The sequence below is a fragment of the Lissotriton helveticus genome, chromosome 12 (genome assembly GCF_964261635.1).
Source record: "Lissotriton helveticus chromosome 12, aLisHel1.1, whole genome shotgun sequence".
Classification (NCBI taxonomy): Eukaryota; Metazoa; Chordata; class Amphibia; order Caudata; family Salamandridae; genus Lissotriton; species Lissotriton helveticus.
The window spans coordinates 781,716,415-781,737,211 of record NC_136073.1 but is presented as its reverse complement, the minus strand read 5'-3'; the positions used below and the strand labels follow the sequence as shown (position 1 = coordinate 781,737,211).

The 20,797-nt window shown below is 45.8% G+C and overlaps 1 protein-coding gene across 1 annotated transcript; it reads left to right on the top strand.

Moving 5' to 3' along the window:
• The first annotated feature begins 7,291 nt into the window (after nucleotides 1-7,291).
• LOC144799795 (protein S100-P-like) lies at nucleotides 7,292-20,461 on the top strand. Its single transcript, XM_078671354.1, has 3 exons — nucleotides 7,292-7,440; nucleotides 14,516-14,652; nucleotides 20,261-20,461. The coding sequence occupies exons 1-3, from the start codon at nucleotides 7,425-7,427 to the stop codon at nucleotides 20,402-20,404; spliced, it is 297 nt and encodes a 98-aa protein (XP_078527480.1). The 5' UTR covers nucleotides 7,292-7,424; the 3' UTR covers nucleotides 20,405-20,461.
• Nucleotides 20,462-20,797: the final 336 nt, after the last annotated feature.

The window sequence follows — 20,797 nt, the reverse complement described above, 5'->3', positions numbered from 1 at the left end:
AATGGGAGCCGGTCGTACGACGCGTACATGGGTTCCAATTGACTGAATGGGTACGTCTCACACAAGGGTGCCCTCTACAGTGGGTACACGTCGGTGCCATCCACACCTTAAATGCATGTGTTGGTGTCCGAGTTGTAAGGCTGCGGGTGACAGGGGGTCCGACGCGGACACCAAAGGCAACGTCCCGGACATTTTCAGAGCCGGAAACTTCGTCTCGCACCGGCTGTCCGATGCGTGCATCGTACTGGCTCGGTCGTAATTTGCATCCATTGTAAGGCACGGTCAGCTTCCGAACGAGTTGTACGGAGCGGTTCGGACCCGGAAACAACTCGGTCGGTGAATTTCACATTGCTCGCATCGTACTTGCTCGCGCATACAGGTGTACGAGTCTGGCGGAAAAAATGCGTACGGCTCGAACTTTTTCCGGCCGGATTGCGTTCGATGCCCTTCCGACCCAGATCGGAATCGGCCCCTTTATGTTTAGGCAGTTCACAAGAGTACGTGCTTTTCAGCTATCTTGCTTGTGTTCTCTCTTGTGTACTTCTCCCTACTTCCATTGTCTGTGTTGCTTGCATTGTATAATGGTTGGGAAATGAGCTGCGCAGAAACAGACCCGTTAGCACTGCCTGTAGTATCCTCTTAAGAAAAATAAAAATAAAAAAAGGAGAGTAAATAAATAAAAGGGAACTAGGAAACTATAAAAGGAACTATAAAAGGAGAGGATTAAAAACTGAAGGACTGGCTAACCAGTTGTGGCACTGAAACTCCTTCATTTTCGGGTGGATGTGCACATGCGATCAGATTCGGCAGCCAAGGCAAAGGAGCCGATGACTGATGTGGATCGAGCCATTATCACTGTCATGGGTTAAAGCAGAGTGCAAATGACACTCAGACAGACCGAAGGCAAAAGAAGTCTGAGCTAAAGGACTGATATGTATCTATGTGGATATATATTTGTATATCTGGATGAATTTATTATTTAATGGTTTCTCTTACTACAAGATCATGGCAAACAGCAAGACTGCTCAGGGCTTTGCATGAGATTCTAGACAGAATTATTACAGCAGAAATCTTCGACCCCTAGGGTTTGTCAGAGGAGGTAACAAACACTAAACTCCTTTGTAACAAAGGTAATCTGTGACATTTCATGTAGCAAAATATCTTGTTGGTAATCTTTAATAAAGAGGATACACAATCAACCCTTAAACACCTACTGATGAATTTAGTTTGTGCTTTTCACATTATGTCAGGCCTACTGCCTTTACTGTAGCTTATCATTGCAATCGAGCATATAACCCTAATTCTTGGCTTGTCACTATTCCCAAGTCATACGTGCTGCGTTGGCTATAAGCTTTACCACAAGGCACCCATCAGGTATACAGTCATACAATTACAAATATGTACAAAGCCATCCATACTAATAGAGTACAACGAGGACATTGCAAATCTTCTATCCCCATGGTTTGTTTTGGTCAGTCATCAAAACATATGCATGGATGAAATCTGAAAAATTTCATCTAACAAAATACTAGGCCCAGGGAAATTAAAATTATGTAAAAGTCAACTTACAGGCTTTGTCAGACTGGGAGACTAACACCAAACCACTTGCGAACTATGGAATTGCTTGTAAGCAATTAGCTGTCCACTGCCTGTAACATAGTGTGACAACACTCCACCACTAGAGGTCTATTGGCTTTAACAAATGCTGATCACAAAAAATAAGGCAGGACTTCTGCCTTTGTCATAGCTTTTCATAATAAACAGACCAGGCTTATGGCATTTGGCATAACTTTTCCCTGTGCATCAATTCACCAGTAAGGCCTATTGGTGGTATTATTGGCTTTTCACCATAACCACTCAAACATACTGTACTGAGTGTATGCTTTCCCACAAGGTAACCGTCAGCCATCCAGTCAACAAATTACAATGTATACAGAGTTACACTTGGTGTAGCAAAATACTACCCCTCCTAAAAGGGCTTAAGACAGATTCTCACAGTGCAAATCGCCTTAACCTATTGTTTGTCAGAAAGGGTAACCAACATTAAAACCCTTGTCTACTGCGGTAATCAGTGAGATTACTTGTTACAAAATACCTCTCTGTAGGACTTACTACAGGGTAACACAATGCACCCTTAAATACTTATTGACTTTAAGATGTTACTCACAATAAATCAGTGCTTAATTTGAGCCGGTGGATTCGAGTGCTCAGCACCAGCACTTAATTGTCAGCACCGGTGCTTGTAACAGTCTGCCACAAGGTGGCGCTGTCTGGCTAATTTAGAGATCACCACAACAGTTAATTAGTAATTCAATATACATTAAAGATTACTATTACCTGCCGCCCAAGCAATTCTTATAGCTTTGGGTGCCTGAAATAGTTCGAATTGTCACACTTGTAGGAGGTAGCATAGGAGGGGCAATATGTGGCATAAGGTGCAGTGGCCTCCTGACAAGCACCCTGGCTCGATTTTTTTTTTACAAATTAAGCACTGCGAATAAATGCATCAGACCTATTGCCTTCTTAAAACATTTCATAATAAACAAATCAGGTCTACAGCCATCATCATTAGCTAGCTATCAATGCAGTCCTGCAGTATTGTGTATATGTGTTGCCAGAAGCCAAAAAGTGCAAAACGACTACTCTTTTCACTGAAAGTAAACAACTTTGGCCTAATCCAGTTCCCTACTCTGAGAAACCTATATATGGGTGCAACCCAGCCCCCTCTCGATAGCACACTGAAATCTCTTTTTTGTTGATCGCATCGGGTCTTGCGACCGTTCTGCTGTCACGGCAGGCTTTAAAATGCATGTGGATGAATGTAGCCTTGGTCATTGTAAACTGCTCTTAAACACAAACTGCACTCTGAAGGCTATAGTTAATGATGGATAGGGTTGGCGATCTTTGCTGCTGCCAGAAGAAAACAACCAAGACACATCACCTTCTTGTCTAAGACACTGTAACAGTGACATGTGTCTGCCACTGTAGGTTCAAGTCCCGTCTCACTGTAAGCTTCATACTTTACGTGTGTTACTAAGGGGCCGATTCCGATTCGTGAAAAAAAGCATCCGTCCGAATCGTATCCGGAGGCCTCTCCGCACAAATCGTACACGTCCGTTGGAAACGCGTAGTACGGTCCGTATCTCGTCAATCCGTCCGAATCGTCGCGAACCGTACGAATTGCAAGGGAGAAACCGTACGACACGGACCCTCACAGTGAACCGTACGATTCGTAAACATGCTGTACGACCCGACAAGTACGAACCGGACAGGGGTATGAGGACGCGATTCGTACGGTCCACGTCAGGTAAGGCCAATTCGTACGGACAACCACATAATCACATACACCTCGTACGGTGCGTACACCCCATGATCGCAGGGGTACGGTGCATACGCCTGCGAACATGGGGTGTACGCACCGTACCCCATGATCACAGGGTGTACGCACCGTACACCCTGCGATCATGGGGTACGATGCGTACACCCAGTGATCATGGGGTACGGTGCGTACACTCCATGATTGCAAGGGCACGCACCGTACCACTGCAGACATGGGGTGTACGCACCGTAACCGGGGCGGGGGGCGTTCCGTAACTGTTTTAAGGCGAACTCTGCTTCTCCTGACGTTTTGGGCTCCCGTAAAAAAAGCGTTGTACGGTGCGTACCCGACACGAATCGTACTTGCTGGGTCGGGAAAACCTGCTTCACACCGTAAGGATGTCGCGTACAGCGGGTTCCGAGGGAGAATCGTATGGAGATTAGTCGTACGGTCTTTGTACGATTCGTACGGAGTCCTGCTCCTGGTACGAATCGTACTTCATCGTACGTACGGGGACGTTGCAGGGTATGATTCGTATGGGAAAACGCTCCGTACGGCTATCGGAGTGGTTTTTCCCAATTCGGAATCGGCCCTCAAGTCTTTTTTAGGCAGCCATACTGGTGCTGGCTCAGGTGCTGGAGAAACAAAATAATCACAGCTACTTGGAGGGGGAGCACTTTTCTTCTGTGGAAGCACACAACTTCTGCTCAGGGCTTTAAGTGGGATGAAAAAACGGGGGTGTCTCGCAAAGGTGAGTGGCTGATGTAATTAAGGTTGTGGCCTAAAAACACCTAAGTTAAAAGTCTGAGCTTAGCGTAGTGTGCCGCCTGACCGGTATTTTGCTGCATCTATCATTGCATTCAGATATTTAATACAACAAGTAACATTACACATACAACAAGCCAGGACTAGTGGCTTTGCCAGTGGTTGATGGTTGCATAAAATAAAATTAACAACAACTGTGGCTTCATTGTATATAGTATTGCAAATGCTTACGTTCTGAAATGATGAGGCTGTGAATGAACTTTAACGAGTCTGTTTGAAGTTACATCACAGGCAGTGAAGGGTGGCACTGCTGTAGGGTTGAGATTTTTTTTTCACCCTGATGGTATAAAGAAGAGCCCTTTTAGGTCTCACCTACGCAGCACGCATGCGCTGCATAGGAAAAAGACCTATGGAAATCGCTTCGGGTTTTCAGCCAAAAACGTGCACGCATTGCATTGCTTTCAATGGCAATGCGTGAACGTTTGGCGATTCCCTTGCGGGTGCAAGCTTTGGTAACATATGTTTGCTCGCTCCCGCAAGGGAATCGCTGTGTGTGCGCAGGCCCCCTCCTCTCTCCCCTCCAACCTCCTCCTTAAGCGTGAAGCACGGCGTTTGTTTTTCTCGTTCATTATGAAGTTAGCGAGGAACATATTGGTTCCAGTTCATTGCTCTGCAGTCGAGTGTTGCATGTGAGGGCTCCCCCTCAGTTAATTTCACTGAGTGCTTGAAAGCCTTTAGTCCTTGGCATCCATCTTAGATCAACATACTTCTTGAATTTCGGAGGTGCCCAGATTTAACCCAAATTCCGGCGATGGAAGCCAGCCCGTTACTTGCCAGACCTCCGTTTGGAAGAACTTCTTCCCCAGGAAATCTTTGGCCGCCCCTGCAAGGGAAACTTCTAACCCGGGCTTTTCAGAAAAGCTGCTTTGTTTTCGTAAGTCAGATTGTTTTTTACTAACACCATATCAGTTGCACTTACAGCTGGAAGAGGATTTTATGACACTGAGCTGAGCACCATGTGTATCATTTTTGTTTAATCTGCACAGTGTGCAGGGGCTGTCTCTGGTCTAAGAGCCCAACGAGCAAAGGACGTTACATCAATGGCCGGCGCCTTCTGTTATTTCTCTGCTTCTTTTCAAAGCACACTCCCTTAATTCTTGTTTTTACCAAGCAGTTTAACACAACAGGGGTTGCGGACTTCACAAACTTTAATTGACGTGTATCCAGTTTCAAAGAACGGACAATCGGTTTACGTCTGAATTAGATTAGGTTCGTGGATGGTTCTATGTCATGCGGAAAGCCATTTTCGGGTTCTGACTTTACTTTAACAACTCAATGCATTCTGGGAGTTGTAATTCTGGTTGGCTTTGGTTACGGCAATGCACCACTACACTGCTGCACAAGAGATAACTGGATCTATGGGGAAATTTCTGAACAGAGTGCGGTTTCATGAATCCAAAAAGCACTGCAAGCAGAAACAGATTGTGTCGAACTAGTCTGTACATCCAGAGGCTACTGCCCCATAGCTGTCTGAGCCTAGAACGGTGCCCGTGAAAACAAGCATTGGCATAGCCAATAGGTCTCACTTTTTGGACCTTATAAGTATTCAATTATGCAGCACAATATCCTTGGTGCAACATCAACTGTTGCATGGCTAAACACTTATAATGTCCCAAAGGCAGACCTATTGGCTATGCCAATGCTTGTTAGAACTGCAGGTGCTGAGCACCGGCAGGACCCGCCCTCCTTAAAGCACTGCTTCAGCCTAATTAAAGCATGTACTTCTGTCCGCCAATATGTGGATGGAGCAAAAGCCCCTCTCTGTAGTAGTCCTGAAAGCTCTTTTTTAGTTTGATCACACCAAGTCAGGTGACAACTGCGCCCTCCAGCCAGACCTAAGAAAGGTGTTCAGGTGTGTAACACCAGAAATATCTAGTGCTTGCACTGGAAACACAAACGTGCATATACTCCTTTTTCCTGAGAAGTGCCGGTACTCTCCCATTAAAAGCATTGGAGCAGTGTAGAGAAGTGCGGGTACTGTCCCTCCAAATGAAAGAAGTGCAGGTACTCAGTACCCGACAGTGCCTGCCCAATTAAAGCGCTGGAAACATGACAGGGGTGATTAAAATTATTTTTTTACAAACATCTTAAACACTTGTGGATTCTTCTCAAACTCTTGCAGAAATAGGCCCAGATGCATCAAGCTAAAATCCGCTCCCAAAGGGGCAGATTCTCAGAATCTGCCCCTTTGCGACCGGTATTTTTGCATTTGGGATGCATCATCCCAAATGCAAAAATCGCAATTTAAGAAATCACAAATTTGCGATTACATAGGCCCAGATGCATGAAAGGAAAATCTGGTCGCAAAGGGGCAGATTCTCAGAATCTGCCCCTTTGCGACCGGTATTTTTGCATTTGGGATGCATCATCCCAAATGCAAAAATCGCAATTTAAGGAATCTCTAAATTGAGATTCCTTAAATTGCGATTGCATTTAAGGAATCCCAAATTGAGATTCCTTAAATGCAATGCAACAAAGTAAAAAAAATTACGATTTCGCTAATAGGGGGAGCAAATTACCATGAAGTTGAACTTCATGGTAATTTGCAAAAACTTTTAAAAATTCCCTTTTGTACATTTTTCAAAGTTTCATGTTGCGCACACACAAAGGGCATGTGTGTGTGCAACATATGTGCACAGATTAATTTCAGGGGTGCAACAGGGTGTCCTTTGGACACCCCTGCACCCTTGAAATTGCATTCTCAATTTGCGATTCGCTAATTGCTAATCGCAAATTGAGAATGTCTTCCCATTCATTCCTATGGGCCTCCTTATTTTTCGCTAATAAGGAATCGCAAAATGGATGCTTGATGCATCTGGGGGATAGTCTGTTTTTTTCCATCACACACTTTCTCACAGAGATGAGGATGAGAGGTTCGTTCGAGGGAGGGAGCGCGTCCTGGCAGACTCGGCGCCCACAGAGCCCTTTACAAGAGAAGCTTCGCCCTCAGTAAAGGAAGAGAGAGTACCAGGTAGGCGCTATATTAAACACAAACTCAGAATCACCGAGGAACCCGAATCCTTGCCACCAGCAGGGCTACATACAGTTCACCCGTGCTGCGGAAACGCAGCCAGCACGTCAACAGAACACAGAGCCTCTGGCATCGGGAGGGGCAGATTAAAAGATCATGCCAAGCGTATGAAACAAAAAAAAACGCATTCCAGCGGTTTGGACGGTCACTGAGGGGGTTGGCTTTGTGGAAAGTATAAAAGCACTGCCTCCCTCCCATAACACGCTCACTCACACGCATCCCTCCCAATACAGACAGCTTCCTGCAGCAATGGCTTCTCAGTGCGGTAAGTTTCCATCGTTTATCTGCTGTTGCGATAGTTCTCTGATGGGTACCACCTCTGGGTTACGGCGACGCGTCCCAGGGCTAAGGTTTCTTTCCATAGCGCTTATCGGGGGTCTGTGGTGCCTTCTAAACGTGCGAGGTTGACAGAGCTCATGGGTGGAGCGTCTGCATTATGTTATGATAGGTTTGGAATAGTCTGTCCGCGGAAATTAATCTAGAGTTACCGTAAAAAACTTACATATCGGGGTAAACATTTGCCCGTGAAAGTGTGACTAGCGCCCAGAATGTGAAGTGCACACAGAAGTGAAAGCTGTGGGTTTAAATTCAAGTATGTTTTAGTTGCCAAGTGCGCGTTTGAGGTCCATAAACGCTTTCCCGTGGTTTTTGGTAATTTTAACATCGGTAATTGGGAACAGTTATCCTGCTCCAAAATAGCATAAAAGAGCCAGAAAACGCACGCCCTTTAAAAGAAACCGCAAGTTTCCTCTTTGATCAATGTTTGCTGGGTGCGCTCATGGGGTGGGGGCCAAAGGCTGCGCCTCGTCGCTGCAGTGGAAAAGTTTAGGGCGTGGCAGCTGTTTGCAGAGCGCCACTGGCCGCGCGACCGACGAGGTCCTAGAATGGTTTTTATTAGGATTGGTTACTTTACTGGGGAGTACCAGAGGGCTGTGCAACACTCATGTAAGATAACTGGTTCTATTGTACAGCGCTCTGACACCTTCGGGTAAAGTCCGCGCTTTATAAAAATGCACTAAATAAATAAACCTGGCGAAGGTTGGAGAAGGCGAGGCACATCGCACGGTGCTCCTCTGGCGCGCTGTGTGAGCGGTATTGTTTAGCATCTGGGAGGGAGGGGCCTGGAGATGAAAGAACTTTATAGCAGTGCTAGCCCCTCACCATGCAGGCTAAGGTATCCCGGACTCCTCACAATGTCTGCCCAGGGGGTCCCAAGCACCTCACAATGGCTGCGCAGGGGTCCCAAGCTCCTCACAATGTCTGCCCAGGGGTCCCAAGCTTCTCACAATGTCTGCCCAGGGGTCACAAGCTACTCACAAGGTCTGCCCATGGGTCCCAAGCTCCTCACAATGTCTGCGCAGGGGTCCCAAGCTCCTCCCAATGTCTGCCCAGGGGTCCCAAGCTCCTCACAATGTCTGCCCAGGGGTCACAAGCTACTCACAAGGTCTGCCCATGGGTCCCAAGCTCCTCACAATGTCTGCCCAGGGGTCCCAAGCTCCTCACAATGTCTGCCCAGGGGTCCCAAGCGCCTCACAATGTCTGCACAGGGGTCCCAAGCTCCTCACAATGTCTGCCCAGGGGTCCCAAGCTCCTCACAATGTCTGCCCAGGGGTCACAAGCTACTCACAAGGTCTGCCCATGAGTCGCAAGCTCCTCACAATGTCTGCCCATGAGTCCAAAGCTCCTCGCAGTGTCTGCCCAGGGGTCTCAAGCTCCTCGCAATATCTGCCCAGGGGTCCCAAGCTCCTCAGAATGTCTGCCCAGGGGACCCAAGCTCCTCACAATGTCTGTCCAGGGGACCCAAGCTCCTCACAATGTCTGCCCAGGGGACCCAAGCTCCTCAAAATGTCTGCCCAGGGGTCCCAAGCTCCTCACAATGTCTGCCCAGGGGACCCAAGCTCCTCAAAATGTCTGCTCAGGGGTCCCAAGCTCCTCACAATGTCTGTCCATGAGCCCCAAGCTCCTCAAGCCGTCTATATTAATATCCGAACTCCTCACGCTGCCTCTTTGTGTCCCTTACAGTATCTCTCCATAAGCACCCCCACAGCACAGTACCTCTCCAAGAGCTCCCCAAACCTCTTGAGTTGTCTGTCGTGCCCCTCAGAGTATCTCTCCACGACCCCCACACTTCTCATGCTGTGCCCCTAGCGCCTCACATTGTCCGTCCATGCACGCGGACCCTAATACAGTCCTTATGCCTTTAGCTGCTCAGCACCCCCAGGAGTCCTAATGTTTTCGCACAGTGAAAGCACCCAAGATCTGAACACCATCAACGGGTCCAAGCCCGCGAACCCAGATGAGGGCAATCAACCAAGCTACAACCACACTCACTGGGGACATGTCTGCCTGCTGCTCATGCAATAGATCCCTTGCAGGCATGGTTTCCACTTTCTGTCATAAAACAGCTTTAGAGGTTGAGTGCTTTCCTGCTGGCAGCTGTCCTGCTTCTGTGCTCAAGTCCCAGAAACTCCTCTCAACTGTAGAGCGACCAACCCCAAAATATGCACCCCCCTTCCATTGACGAGGCGCTCGTAGTATCTGCAGAGATCAGGCCCCTGAACGCAGGAACTTGCACGGTGCGCCCCATTATTGATAAGCCATCAGCAATCAATCATGCCTCAGGGGTATCTGTAACCAAATACACTTACACCTTCTAACATCACATACAGAAATGACCAATATTATGTAAGTATGTGAGTCTATCAAGACACGCCAATAACTTGTCAAGGGTCCCCTTTCTCTATGGAGTCTAAATCATATAGATAACACAAACAAGCAGTGGTAAGGCCAATAGGTCTAGGCTTGGTGGCCAGTCTTTTGCCGTGGTCAATGCTTGTTTTGTCTTGGGTTTTGCAAAACGTTTAGCGGGCAAGTTGCTGCACCTCGTCAAACATAAAAGAAAAAATGGCTAAAAGCAAAAATATTTTTGGTCTCAAAAATTGCCCATCGACACTGAAGGGAACTACTTCATCGCTGCATGTTTAGAAGCGCTCCTCGAGAAAGGGCAGAATTGTGTCACTTAGAGAACATGGCCAATGGCTGAAGAGGGCTGACCCATTACCCAATGCTATATGCTAGGATTGGTGGATAAAAAATGTGAAGGACACAGCATCAGAGCAGTGGAAGTAGGGGGCTGGCTTAAAGCCCCTATATGTATTTTGTTAGGATAATTTTAGTATATTCAAAAGCTCTTGGCTAACACCAGGCCTAAAAATGTAGCACAAACACTGCACTAGAATTAGTAATAAAGTAATCAAGTAATACACAACAAATACCTTGCTAATTTTGTAACCAGTAGTGAGTAAATTGTAACATTTTAGTGCATTGATCTATGACTAAATTGTACTGGAATGCAATGTAAAAAATGCATCAGTGTACAATTTGACCAAGTACTATTTGAATTTCTCGTTCTTAAAAGTAGAAAAGAAATGCAATTTGTAAATGTTCATGTTTGATGCAGTACTTAGTATTGCTATGAACTCTTTGCGAAGTGATTATGAGGTTTCCAGATAAGCGGGATGATGATTCAAGAGACAAAATGGCCTCTCCAGAATTGCACAGTGCCTAGAACTCTGCTGTTGAGTGCCACACTTGGCAAGTTGGAGACCCAGAGCCGAGCCCATGAATCCTCCCAAAGTAACCAAATTCATCATATGCAACAGAGTAAACGTAGTTCTATGTGTCACAGACGGTTACATAAATAATTTCTAGTCTTTAGTCATGTTCGGCTTTGCACATTTGTCCTTTGGAAAGCTAACAGTGGCAAGGCATGCAAGTGGGTATTAAGGAAGCAGATCTTTTTTGCTACTAGAGCAGGGCGTAGAGACTGTGGCCCTATGCCAACCCAGCCAGCAATTATGCCAGGAAGTTGTGTCTTCTTGCCAAGAATCCAGACACAAAGCGGATGTTCTTTGCCTTCCACAGTGCCTTGCAACTTTCTGTGAGTTTCAAGGAGTTTCTTTTAGTCTCTTCGACTTGCCAACACGTACACTTTCTCAGTTTTTGATGCTTCTCTAAATGAAGTAGGTCTTGATGTGGTCATGAGGGGAATCGAAGGAAGAAACTTCAGGGTGTGGTAGAACTTTCTTTGTAATTGCTTAATTCTGTCATGAGACTGTTCTATGGGTGAGCATGGAAGCAAAGAATGTAGGGATCAAGATGTTTCACCAAGCAGTGCCTCACTGGCATCCCTTGAACCTGAAATGAACTTAAAAAACTGTGGGGCAGATTTACAAGCTCCGTGCATTACTTTTGTGCCTTCGTTGCGTCAATTTTGTGACGCAGCGTGAGCGTAAAAGCTGTGGCCCATTTACAACGTGACGCATCTAGGGAGATGCGTCACATTGTAAAGCCCTGCGTGACATTATACTTGCATCAGGTATAATGTATGTAGGGTAGGCGTTCCCACGTAGGAAAGCCTTGTAAAAGATTTCACTGCATGACTTTTAGGTCGCCACTGTGTCAAAACCTTACACCCGCTTGAAGCAGACGTAAGAAGGGACGCAGTATATTAGGAACAGGCCGCAACACGCTTTGCTGGAATTGCGTCATGCTTGCGATACGACTCCAGCAATGCGTGACTTTTCCGTCAACAGATGCGTCAGAATTTCTGACACATCTGTCCATCCTTGCACCATCGTGCGCCGTATTGTAAATACAGCGCATCCATGGTGACGCAAGGGTTTTAAATGCGGCACATCCATGGTGACGCAAGGGTTTTGCATGGTGGCGCTGGGAAAGTGATGCATCTCTACAGATGCATCACTTTCTTGTATATCTGCACCTGTGAATGAGGGGCAGAAACTTTTCATTAACAACAAAAGCGCTGAATAGCCACAGGGTATGTGGTAAGCTGAGTGACCAAGCTGTACTAGGATTGAGCGAAAGGAACCCTGAAAGAGCAATTGGGAGGTCTGAATGGACAAGGAATATTTTGAATGACTATTTGTTACTCTGAATGGTAACTCAGAATTATGAGTGACCAGTCAGAAGATCAGTGACTGGGAAGAAGAACGCTGAGTGAACCATCAGAGCGTTGAATTTGCAAATAGAACTTTCAATCTGATCTCAGAATCAATAATGGGTGATCAGAATGAAAACTCAAAAATGTGAATCATTAACTGGAACTCTGTAGCTCCAATCAGAACACAGAATGACCAGTCAATGCTTTGAAAGATCAATTAGAATCAGTAACTTTAGGCCTCAGTCACAAATATGAACTCTACATTGAACAATCAGAGTTCAAAATGATGATTCAGAGCATTGATTGACGAATCAGAGGGTTGCATCAAAACTAGCACTGACTAAACGCAACTCTGCATTGCTGGGTGACCAACCAGAATTTTAAACCCAAAATTCGGATTACATATGGCTATCTGAATGTTTCCGAAACAGTAGATTTAGCAATGCACTGAATCATGGATTTCTTCCCCACACCGTCCTGGTGCAAAAACAAGCACAGTCGCCAATGCTATATCTGACAGGGGTTAAGAGCAGCAATAGAAACAAGAACTGAAACAACTCGGCCTCCTCTGCATTGAATGGTCCTGTGCCACACAGACAGAAGGATTGAGAAATGAGGCAACGGTTATAAAGTTAAACATTTCCGGGAAACTATAATATTGTTGAAAAATAAAGCACTTCAAAGCCATGGCTGACAGAGTTTTTTTTATTTTACCCTGAAAACACAACTTCGAATGAAATCACAGCCTAAGACCTGCTCACACCCACTCATTTACTGCAGCAAACCCTTTCCACCCTTCCTGTCATGTCTACGACACTTACAAAGTGCACAAGCTATGTGTGCTACAGTTTAGAAATGTAACTTCTAATTTCAGGGCAACTTGGAGTCATTTTTTTTTTCTCGACAACTGTGACAATAACATAATCAAAAAATCAAGCAGTATATGTTTATCAAAAATGCTGCAGTTTCAAACTTTTCGCACTACATCTTTCCTAATTTTTCCCTCACTTTGAGTTCTCTTTCTCTGTCACAACTGCTCTATATTCTATTCAGAAGCTTGTATTTTGTTCGATTTCGGCCATGAAAAGGACTCTAAACACACTTATTTTAGTTCCAAAAGTGATAATTCACATCAAACAGTCACTTACAGTCAAAAGATTAAACAATCAAGAAAATCACTATTACTGACCATCTGGAGAAAGTTCCTGAGGTCCAGAGTCATCGTTTCTCATCAGAAAATTGATTTTTGGATTGTACAGAATGATTCAAAATGTCAACTGTATCGCGCCTCGTGCTGAATAACCACTTTTTATGGCCTCACAGTGACCAAAATTTACATTTTTACAGACTTCCACCTACTCAGAAGCTTGTATTTTAGTGAATTTCGAGAATGAAAATGACTCTAAACACACTTACTTTAATTCCAAAAGTGATGGTTCCCTCCAACAGTCATTTTACAGTCAAAAGGTTAAACACTAAAAAAATCACAGTTACTGACCATTTGGACAAAGTTACTCAGGTCCGGGGTCATCATTTTTCATCAGAAAATTGATTTTTTATACTGTACAAAAAATGATTTAAAATGTCTATTGTATCACACCTCATGTTGAATAACCACTTTATAAGGCCTCACATTGAACAAAATACCTATTTTGATAGACTTTTCTTCCTACTCAGAAGCTTGTATTTTTGCCCAATTTTGAGCATGAAAATGACTCTAAAAACACTTATTTTCTGTCAGGCTAGTGATTTGATAATACCTTTGGGCAGTGTAGGCCTAATGTAGGCGTGCAGCATAACAGCACAACATGACATCACACACATTATATATATATTACATATATATATGACAAAGAACGAAAGGTCATAACACGTCTGTTTCCTTTGCTTGAATAAACCGTGTTACAGACAACTGCGTTGGTGTGGCTATTTTCTGTTATCTGCGACGGTGATTTATTACCAGGATTGCAGGATCCCATTATATATATATGTATATATATATATATATATATATATATATATATATATATATATATATATATATATATATATATATATATATATATGTATATATATATATGTATATCTATATATATATACAAATGTAACATTTCTAATTAAAATACTCTGCATATGGGAAGGAGATTAACATTGGAGGTTAAAAATTATTTTGGTACCCCTTATTTTGGTTAGTGGGGGCAAAGCAAGTGCTGGTCACAGAATCTAATAGGGTCAGCAGTGATTTAGTAGGGGCTCACAGGAGCCAAAAGGTTAAGAACCGCTGCCTCTGAACATCATTAACATCAATTGTCTCTTCTGAACTTTAGAGACCAGAAGAAAGTGACGAGGTGTCTCTGTTTCCTCTTTTGTTTTACAGACAAAATGAATCTGGAAGCTTTGATGTGCACAATGATTGAAAAGTTCAATAAATACGCAGGAGAAGATAAGGACAGCAGCACGCTGAGCCAGCCTGAACTCATCAAGATGGCCAAAGCCGAGTTTCCTACACTCTGCGTAAGTAAATGGCGTAAAGCAATGGGGGGCAGGGGGGTGTTACAGTAGATAGTGTCGAAAGCTCGCGACTTATTTGGATTGCAAAGCCTCCTAACCTACGGACACGCTGCGCTGTCCCCATGACCCTACCAACGTGTGCATGCAGTAACGCAGACCACGTCATCTCTGGTGCTCTAAGGCCACTGTGCAATGAGAGGCCCAAAGCATTTCCTTTGCAGAGGGTCCATGCAATTGTAAACGTGTCATAAGTAGCATGATGGTTGAGCACAAATCATCACGTGATCGGTACTGACACCAATCATGATTATGACCCGGATGTTACTCTTCTACGGAGGTAGCCTGGTGGTCCTGCCTCCTGTCAGGGCGGCTTTGTCGCTGGTGGCGCCCGGTGTGGTAATTACTTTTGGCGCCCCCACACCCGAGGACAGCCTCCTAGGATTCTCTCATTACCATCAGCAAAACTGCCTCTCATCTCTCCAATCATAAGATATTGCTAAACACAGTGCCCCCCTTAAGGTCACAGAGCCCACTCCACAGGTCAGTGCCCAGTGCGGCTGCACAGGTCGCACTGCCCTAAGGCAGGCCCTGCCTCCTGTAGCCCTGGGGCCCTCCTTGCAAGACCTCTCAGTCATGGGTGGTGAGTACCATGTGTGACCTGAAGGGTCCCATCTTCTCTTTTTTCCAGTTTCCCTGCCCCTTGCTATCCTCCAAAAACCCTTGGTTGAAGGATGCACCTGACATCCCCCTTAAGGCCCTGGAGTTGTTACATTCTTTCTGATGGCTCGTTTATCCACCAAGCAGCTACGCCAGCAGAAACGTAAACAGATTGTATTACTTCTTTTACCCATATGGTCATAACGTTCACACAGGGGAGTCTGGCATTTTCCCAAAAAATGTGAATGCTACAGCTGCAAAGGTTCCTTATATTGACTACTTTTGATCCCAGACACCATTCAAATATTACTGGCCATTCACTTCTGCATCTTTTATGTGGAAGATGGGACCTTTTTGTGTTTCCTCTGCCTTTATTTCCTGGTTCCTTTCTGTATTTGTAAGATACTGGGGGGGATATTTCCAAGAAAATGCTGGAGCTCTGTGTTATGCCAAATTTGCCAATGGCGCTCTCCGACACTTTTAAACCCAGGGATGCGCCATATTTACAAAAATACATCTCACCCTTGCGGTTCCCCTAGCGCTGGCACTAAAAGAACGGCCTAGCGCAAGCACAGGCACCCTTGAGCCATGTTGCAAGGGTGCCTGCACTGCAGGTGCGATTGTTTATGAACAGGAAGTGACACCTTCCTGCACATAAACAATCTTTAAAGGCAGTTTGCTCTTTCTATGTGTGCAGCACACACGGAAAGAGCAAAAAATGAAATGAAATGAAATGAATGAAATGAAATGAATGAAATGAATGAAATGAATGAAATGAAATGTATATTTGTAGAGCGCGATTACTGCCCTGAGGCGTCCAAGCACTAATGACAAGTGTGATTTGCTTAACAGAGGGAATTCGCTGGGGAATTAGTGAGGAGCGTTAAAAAGGAAAGTCTTCAACTGCTTCCGAAAGGAGGACAGATTAGGGTTGGACCTGAGTTGAAGGGGGAGTGAATTCCATAACTTGGCGGCATTGTGAGTAAACATCCTGCCGCCAGCTCTTGCCTTTTTTATTCTAGGGACTATGGCCATGAACGCCTGGCTAGAGCGAAGATTTCTACTGCGATGGTACTGTGTTATTGGATCACGGACGATAGCCGGTCCTGTGTCCCAAAATGCTTGGTGGGATATACACATAGCCTTAAAGGCAATTCTTTGTCGTACCGGTAGCCAATGCAGACTGCTCAGTCCAGGTTTGGCTGACAGTCTACGCGGCAGCTGGAGCAATGTGCGGGCCGCGCAGTTTTGAACTATCTGCAACTTACGCAGTGTGTATTCACGGCCACCGAGATAAAGGACATTGCTAAAGTCCAGTCGGGACTGAATCAGACCCTGAATGGCCACCTGTTTTGCCTCCATAGGTAGAAGTGGAAGAACTTTCTTCAACATCCTAAGGAGTCCAAAGCAGGTAGCCGAAAGTTTTGTGGCCTGGGTATTAAAAGATAGAGCTTTGTCCAGCCAGACCCCCAGGCTCTTTATGTTGTCCTTGGGGGTTGGAGGGGTGCCTAGGCATGGGGGCCAGAGGGAGTTGAAAAATGTGGGGTTCGTGGGACCCAGGAGCATCAGCTCCGTTTTGTCCCCATTAAGTTTGAGGGAGGACGAAGTCATCCAACCCTTTACCTCCTCCAGGCACTTTGTCAGCCCCACTGATGCTGAAAAGCCATCCTCCTGCGCCAAGGAGACCACTAGCTGAGTGTCATCCGCGTAAGAGATGATTTTAATACCAAACGGACGGACAACCTCAGCTAGCGGTCTCATATAGATGTTAAAGAGCGCAGGGCTTAGGGAGGAGCCCTGCGGGACTCCACATCTCAGCGGCCTGCTCGTGGATACCATGTCTCCATCAAAAATTTGGAAGGACCTGTTGCTAAAAAATGATTTGAGCCACAGCCATGCCCCGCCTGCTATTCCGACATTCGAGAGACGGCTCAGCAAGGTGTCATGGCTGACCGTGTCGAATGCCGCGCTTAGGTCAAGGAGGATCACTGCCACTGATCCCCCTTGGTCCAAGATCCTTCTGGTTTCCTCGGTTACTGCCAGCAGAGCGGTCTCAGTCCCATGTCTGGGACGAAAGCCCGTCTGGGTGGCATCTAACAGCTGGTTATTCTCGAGGAAGTCCACCAGATGGATATTGATGTGCCTCTCAAGAATGTTGCTCAACCAGGGGAGCAAAGAAATCGGACTATAACTACTGAAGTCACCGGGGTCCAGATTCAGTTTTTTTAGCAGAGCACGGACCATGGCCCGCTTCCAGGCAGGAGGGACGGTACCGGAGGTGATGGAGGCATTCAGGAGGTTCATGATGGTGGGTAGAACGACCTGAGGTGCCAGCATCATAACTTCTGGGGGGGGCTGGGTCACATGGAGACCCCGATTTTATTTGGCGGGCTAAGGACTCCAGAGATTCGGGATCTAGCAATCAAAAGTGTTCCAAAATTATCGGGGGTTGTGATGGAGCATCCCCCAGGTTTGCCTGTCCCTGAGCTCTGGACTCTGGTGCTATGGAAGGAAAAGAGGAGTAGATTTGGTTGACTTTGTGATGGAAAAATTCTGCCAAGTCATTGCAGTGGGCTGCGGTTTTACCCGGGTGCATGCCGGGGGAGGGAAGTTTGGTGAGGCTTTTCACTATTTGAAAAATTTCCTTCGGTTTAGACTTGGCCCGCATGATTTTGTCCGAGAAGTAGGTAGACTGGGCAGATTTAACCTCGACCTTATAGGATTTGATAGCCTCTCTATATTGGGTTTTCTCATCCAATGAGTAATCCATGCGCCACCGTCTTTCTAGTTTCCTGCAGTGGCGTTTCTTTTCCCTGAGGGCCTCCGAGTACCAAGGGGCGGTTTTTTGAGAGCGTTTCGATGTGATTTTACAAAGGGGAAGGGTGGCCTCAAGGGATTGTGCAATCCATTCATCATATTCTTGATTGGCCACACATGGGTCCCCGTTGTGAGAGGGCTGAGCAGGCGCGAGTCTATTGGACCAGGAGTCAACTGGTAGTCGGGCCCAGATTCTAGCGTTCCTTACGATGGGGCTAGGGAGGGGTGACTTACGTGTAGTCCAGGTAAGGGGCACAAGTAGGTGGTCAGTCCAGGGGAGGGAAATTGGTAGCCCAACCACAAGCTCTGTACAGTTACTAAACACTGGGTCCAATAAATGACCCTTAATATGGGTGGGTGCCTCGACCCGTTGTGCTAACTGTAGAGCCGCTAAATCATCTGCCAATGCCATGGCGGTATGATCCAGGGTGGCATCAAAATGAAAATTTAGGTCGCCTAACAATGTATAATTCGAGGCAGTTGTGACCCGTTCGGCTATAATAGATGGAAGGTGCTTGTGAAACTGTTTAGAGGGCCCCGGGGGGCGGTATACAACAGTGCCTGAGAAACAGGCACTGGAGAAATTAATAGTTTATCCTCGTCTCGCCATCCTAAGACCAGGTATTTCCTGACATTCGTTTTTGCTGCTGCCACACCCTTGTAAACCTGGGGCAGCTTCAAAAAGCAATGGGTGTTGCAGTGGAATACTCACTGCAACACCCCCTGCCCACTCCTTTGCCGTAGCAGACTGCAGCGGTAAGGGGCATATTTACAAGGTGTTATTAAACATGGCTAGAAGCTACCTTGTAAATATGGAGATTGGAGCAACGCCATCGGAGCGTAAAAAAAGTGACAGTCCGTTGGCGATAGGGACTTGGAAATAAGCCCCTGGGAGTCAGATTTATAAAGGGTCTCCACACTGGTGGCGGATGCCTTGCAGTCATGGGGGAGTTTCCACGCTCTGGACCAGAGCCTGACATTTGACCTCCTTCTTTGAACGCACAGCAAATGTGACAAGGTAAGAAGAAAATGTAAAGGCCTGTTCACGAAATGCGAGGACCTGTGGAGCAATACAGGGAGCGATGGTGAACAAGGTTTGCTCCATGGGAGCGACTCAGGGGCATAATTACAATGAAAGTGGCGAATCGTGTCGTTAAGTCTAGAAGGCTAATGACATGCTCCACCACTTCCAAAACACAGGGCTGCACCATATTCACAACAATATGGTGCAGCCCTGCGTTTCCCCCTGCGCCGGCGCTAAATTTAACAGGCCAACGCAGGCACCCTTGCACCACAGTGCAAGGGTGTCTGTGTGCAGGGGAAGTTTTTTTTATGTGCAGGAAGGTGTCACTTCCTGCACATAAACAATCTTTAAATGCCGTTTCCATACTTCTATGTATGCTGCTTAAAGTAGCACACATAGAAGTTGCAAAATAGCATTTTTTCAATATGATAGTTTATGTGCAGGAAGGTCTTCCTGCACATAAACAATCATAGACAATTTTCTGTTTCTATGTGTGCTGCACAAGGCAGCACACTTGGAAACAGCAAAAACGAGGAGAAATAAAGCATTTCTCCTCGTATCGCCTGTTTAAGACCAGGTGTACCCTGGTCTTAATTTTGGCTCTGCCTCCTATTTACGCTGCCCTTGTAAATAGGAGGCAGCATCAAAATGAATGGGTCTTGCGGTGCAACTCCCACCACAACACCCATTACCCTCTCCTATCACGCTAAATACAGCGTGAAAGGGTGCCTTATTTACAAGGTGCTGTTAAGCCACGTAAAGTGACTTTGTGGTGGCAATAGGGTCTTGTAAATATGCCCCTAAGACATGCTGGGCAGCCTAAAACAAATAAAGGCAGCAAATAGATAGCCAGAAAAAGTGTGTTACAAACTGCAGAGCCAATGGTAAGCAATGGGTGAAATACATTCCCAGGGAAGCTTTCATAATGGCCAGAAGAAGTCTTTTCACGACCAGACAGCTGCTCTGTCTGGTACGCTTCAACCTATAACACCATCAGCTAATTTAATTTCTTCTAGTACTGTGAAGCCGCCGAACTCTCTCAACACAGTGCACATTGTTTACTGTTTACTCACTGGCATAAATATATTTTATATGCTTTCTTCTCGTTCACAGAAAATGGACAAAAGTGGCGATATACTGAAAGGCATTTGCGGGAAAATGGACCTCGATGGCGATCATGTTGTGACTTTCCAAGAGTACGGCATATTCATGATCTCCATCGCATGCGTACTGAGAGAATCTGGATGCAAAAAATAATGTAATAAAAGCAGCATGAGCTGGACGTGCATTTGTAATAAATTTTTTACCAATGGGTTTTGTCTCTGCGCCATTTCATTCTGTCGCTGCCGCACCTATCGTTCCGATAGCTCTTTGAGATGGCTCATATGGTGCATAATTTGAGCAGGAGATGCCAGTAAAATGGGAAACAGTGACAGAGAGAGAAACAGAGAGGGCTGCTGATGGTCTGTTCAAGAATGACCCAAGAATAATCTCCAAGGTGGAACTAAGGGAATATTTATTTGAGATCCAACCCGCAGCAAAAGCCAGGTTGGTGCCAGGATCTAATGAATCAATCGCATTCCACTTGATACATTGCAAGGCTTTATTTAATTATCTTGAGTAGAACGCTGACTCTCCAGATTACCCTGT

Coding starts and splice junctions, on each gene's coding strand:
- LOC144799795 (XM_078671354.1), top strand. Junction 14,653..20,260: donor CCGAGTTTCCTACACTCTGC/GTAAGTAAATGG, acceptor TCTCGTTCACAG/AAAATGGACAAAAGTGGCGA.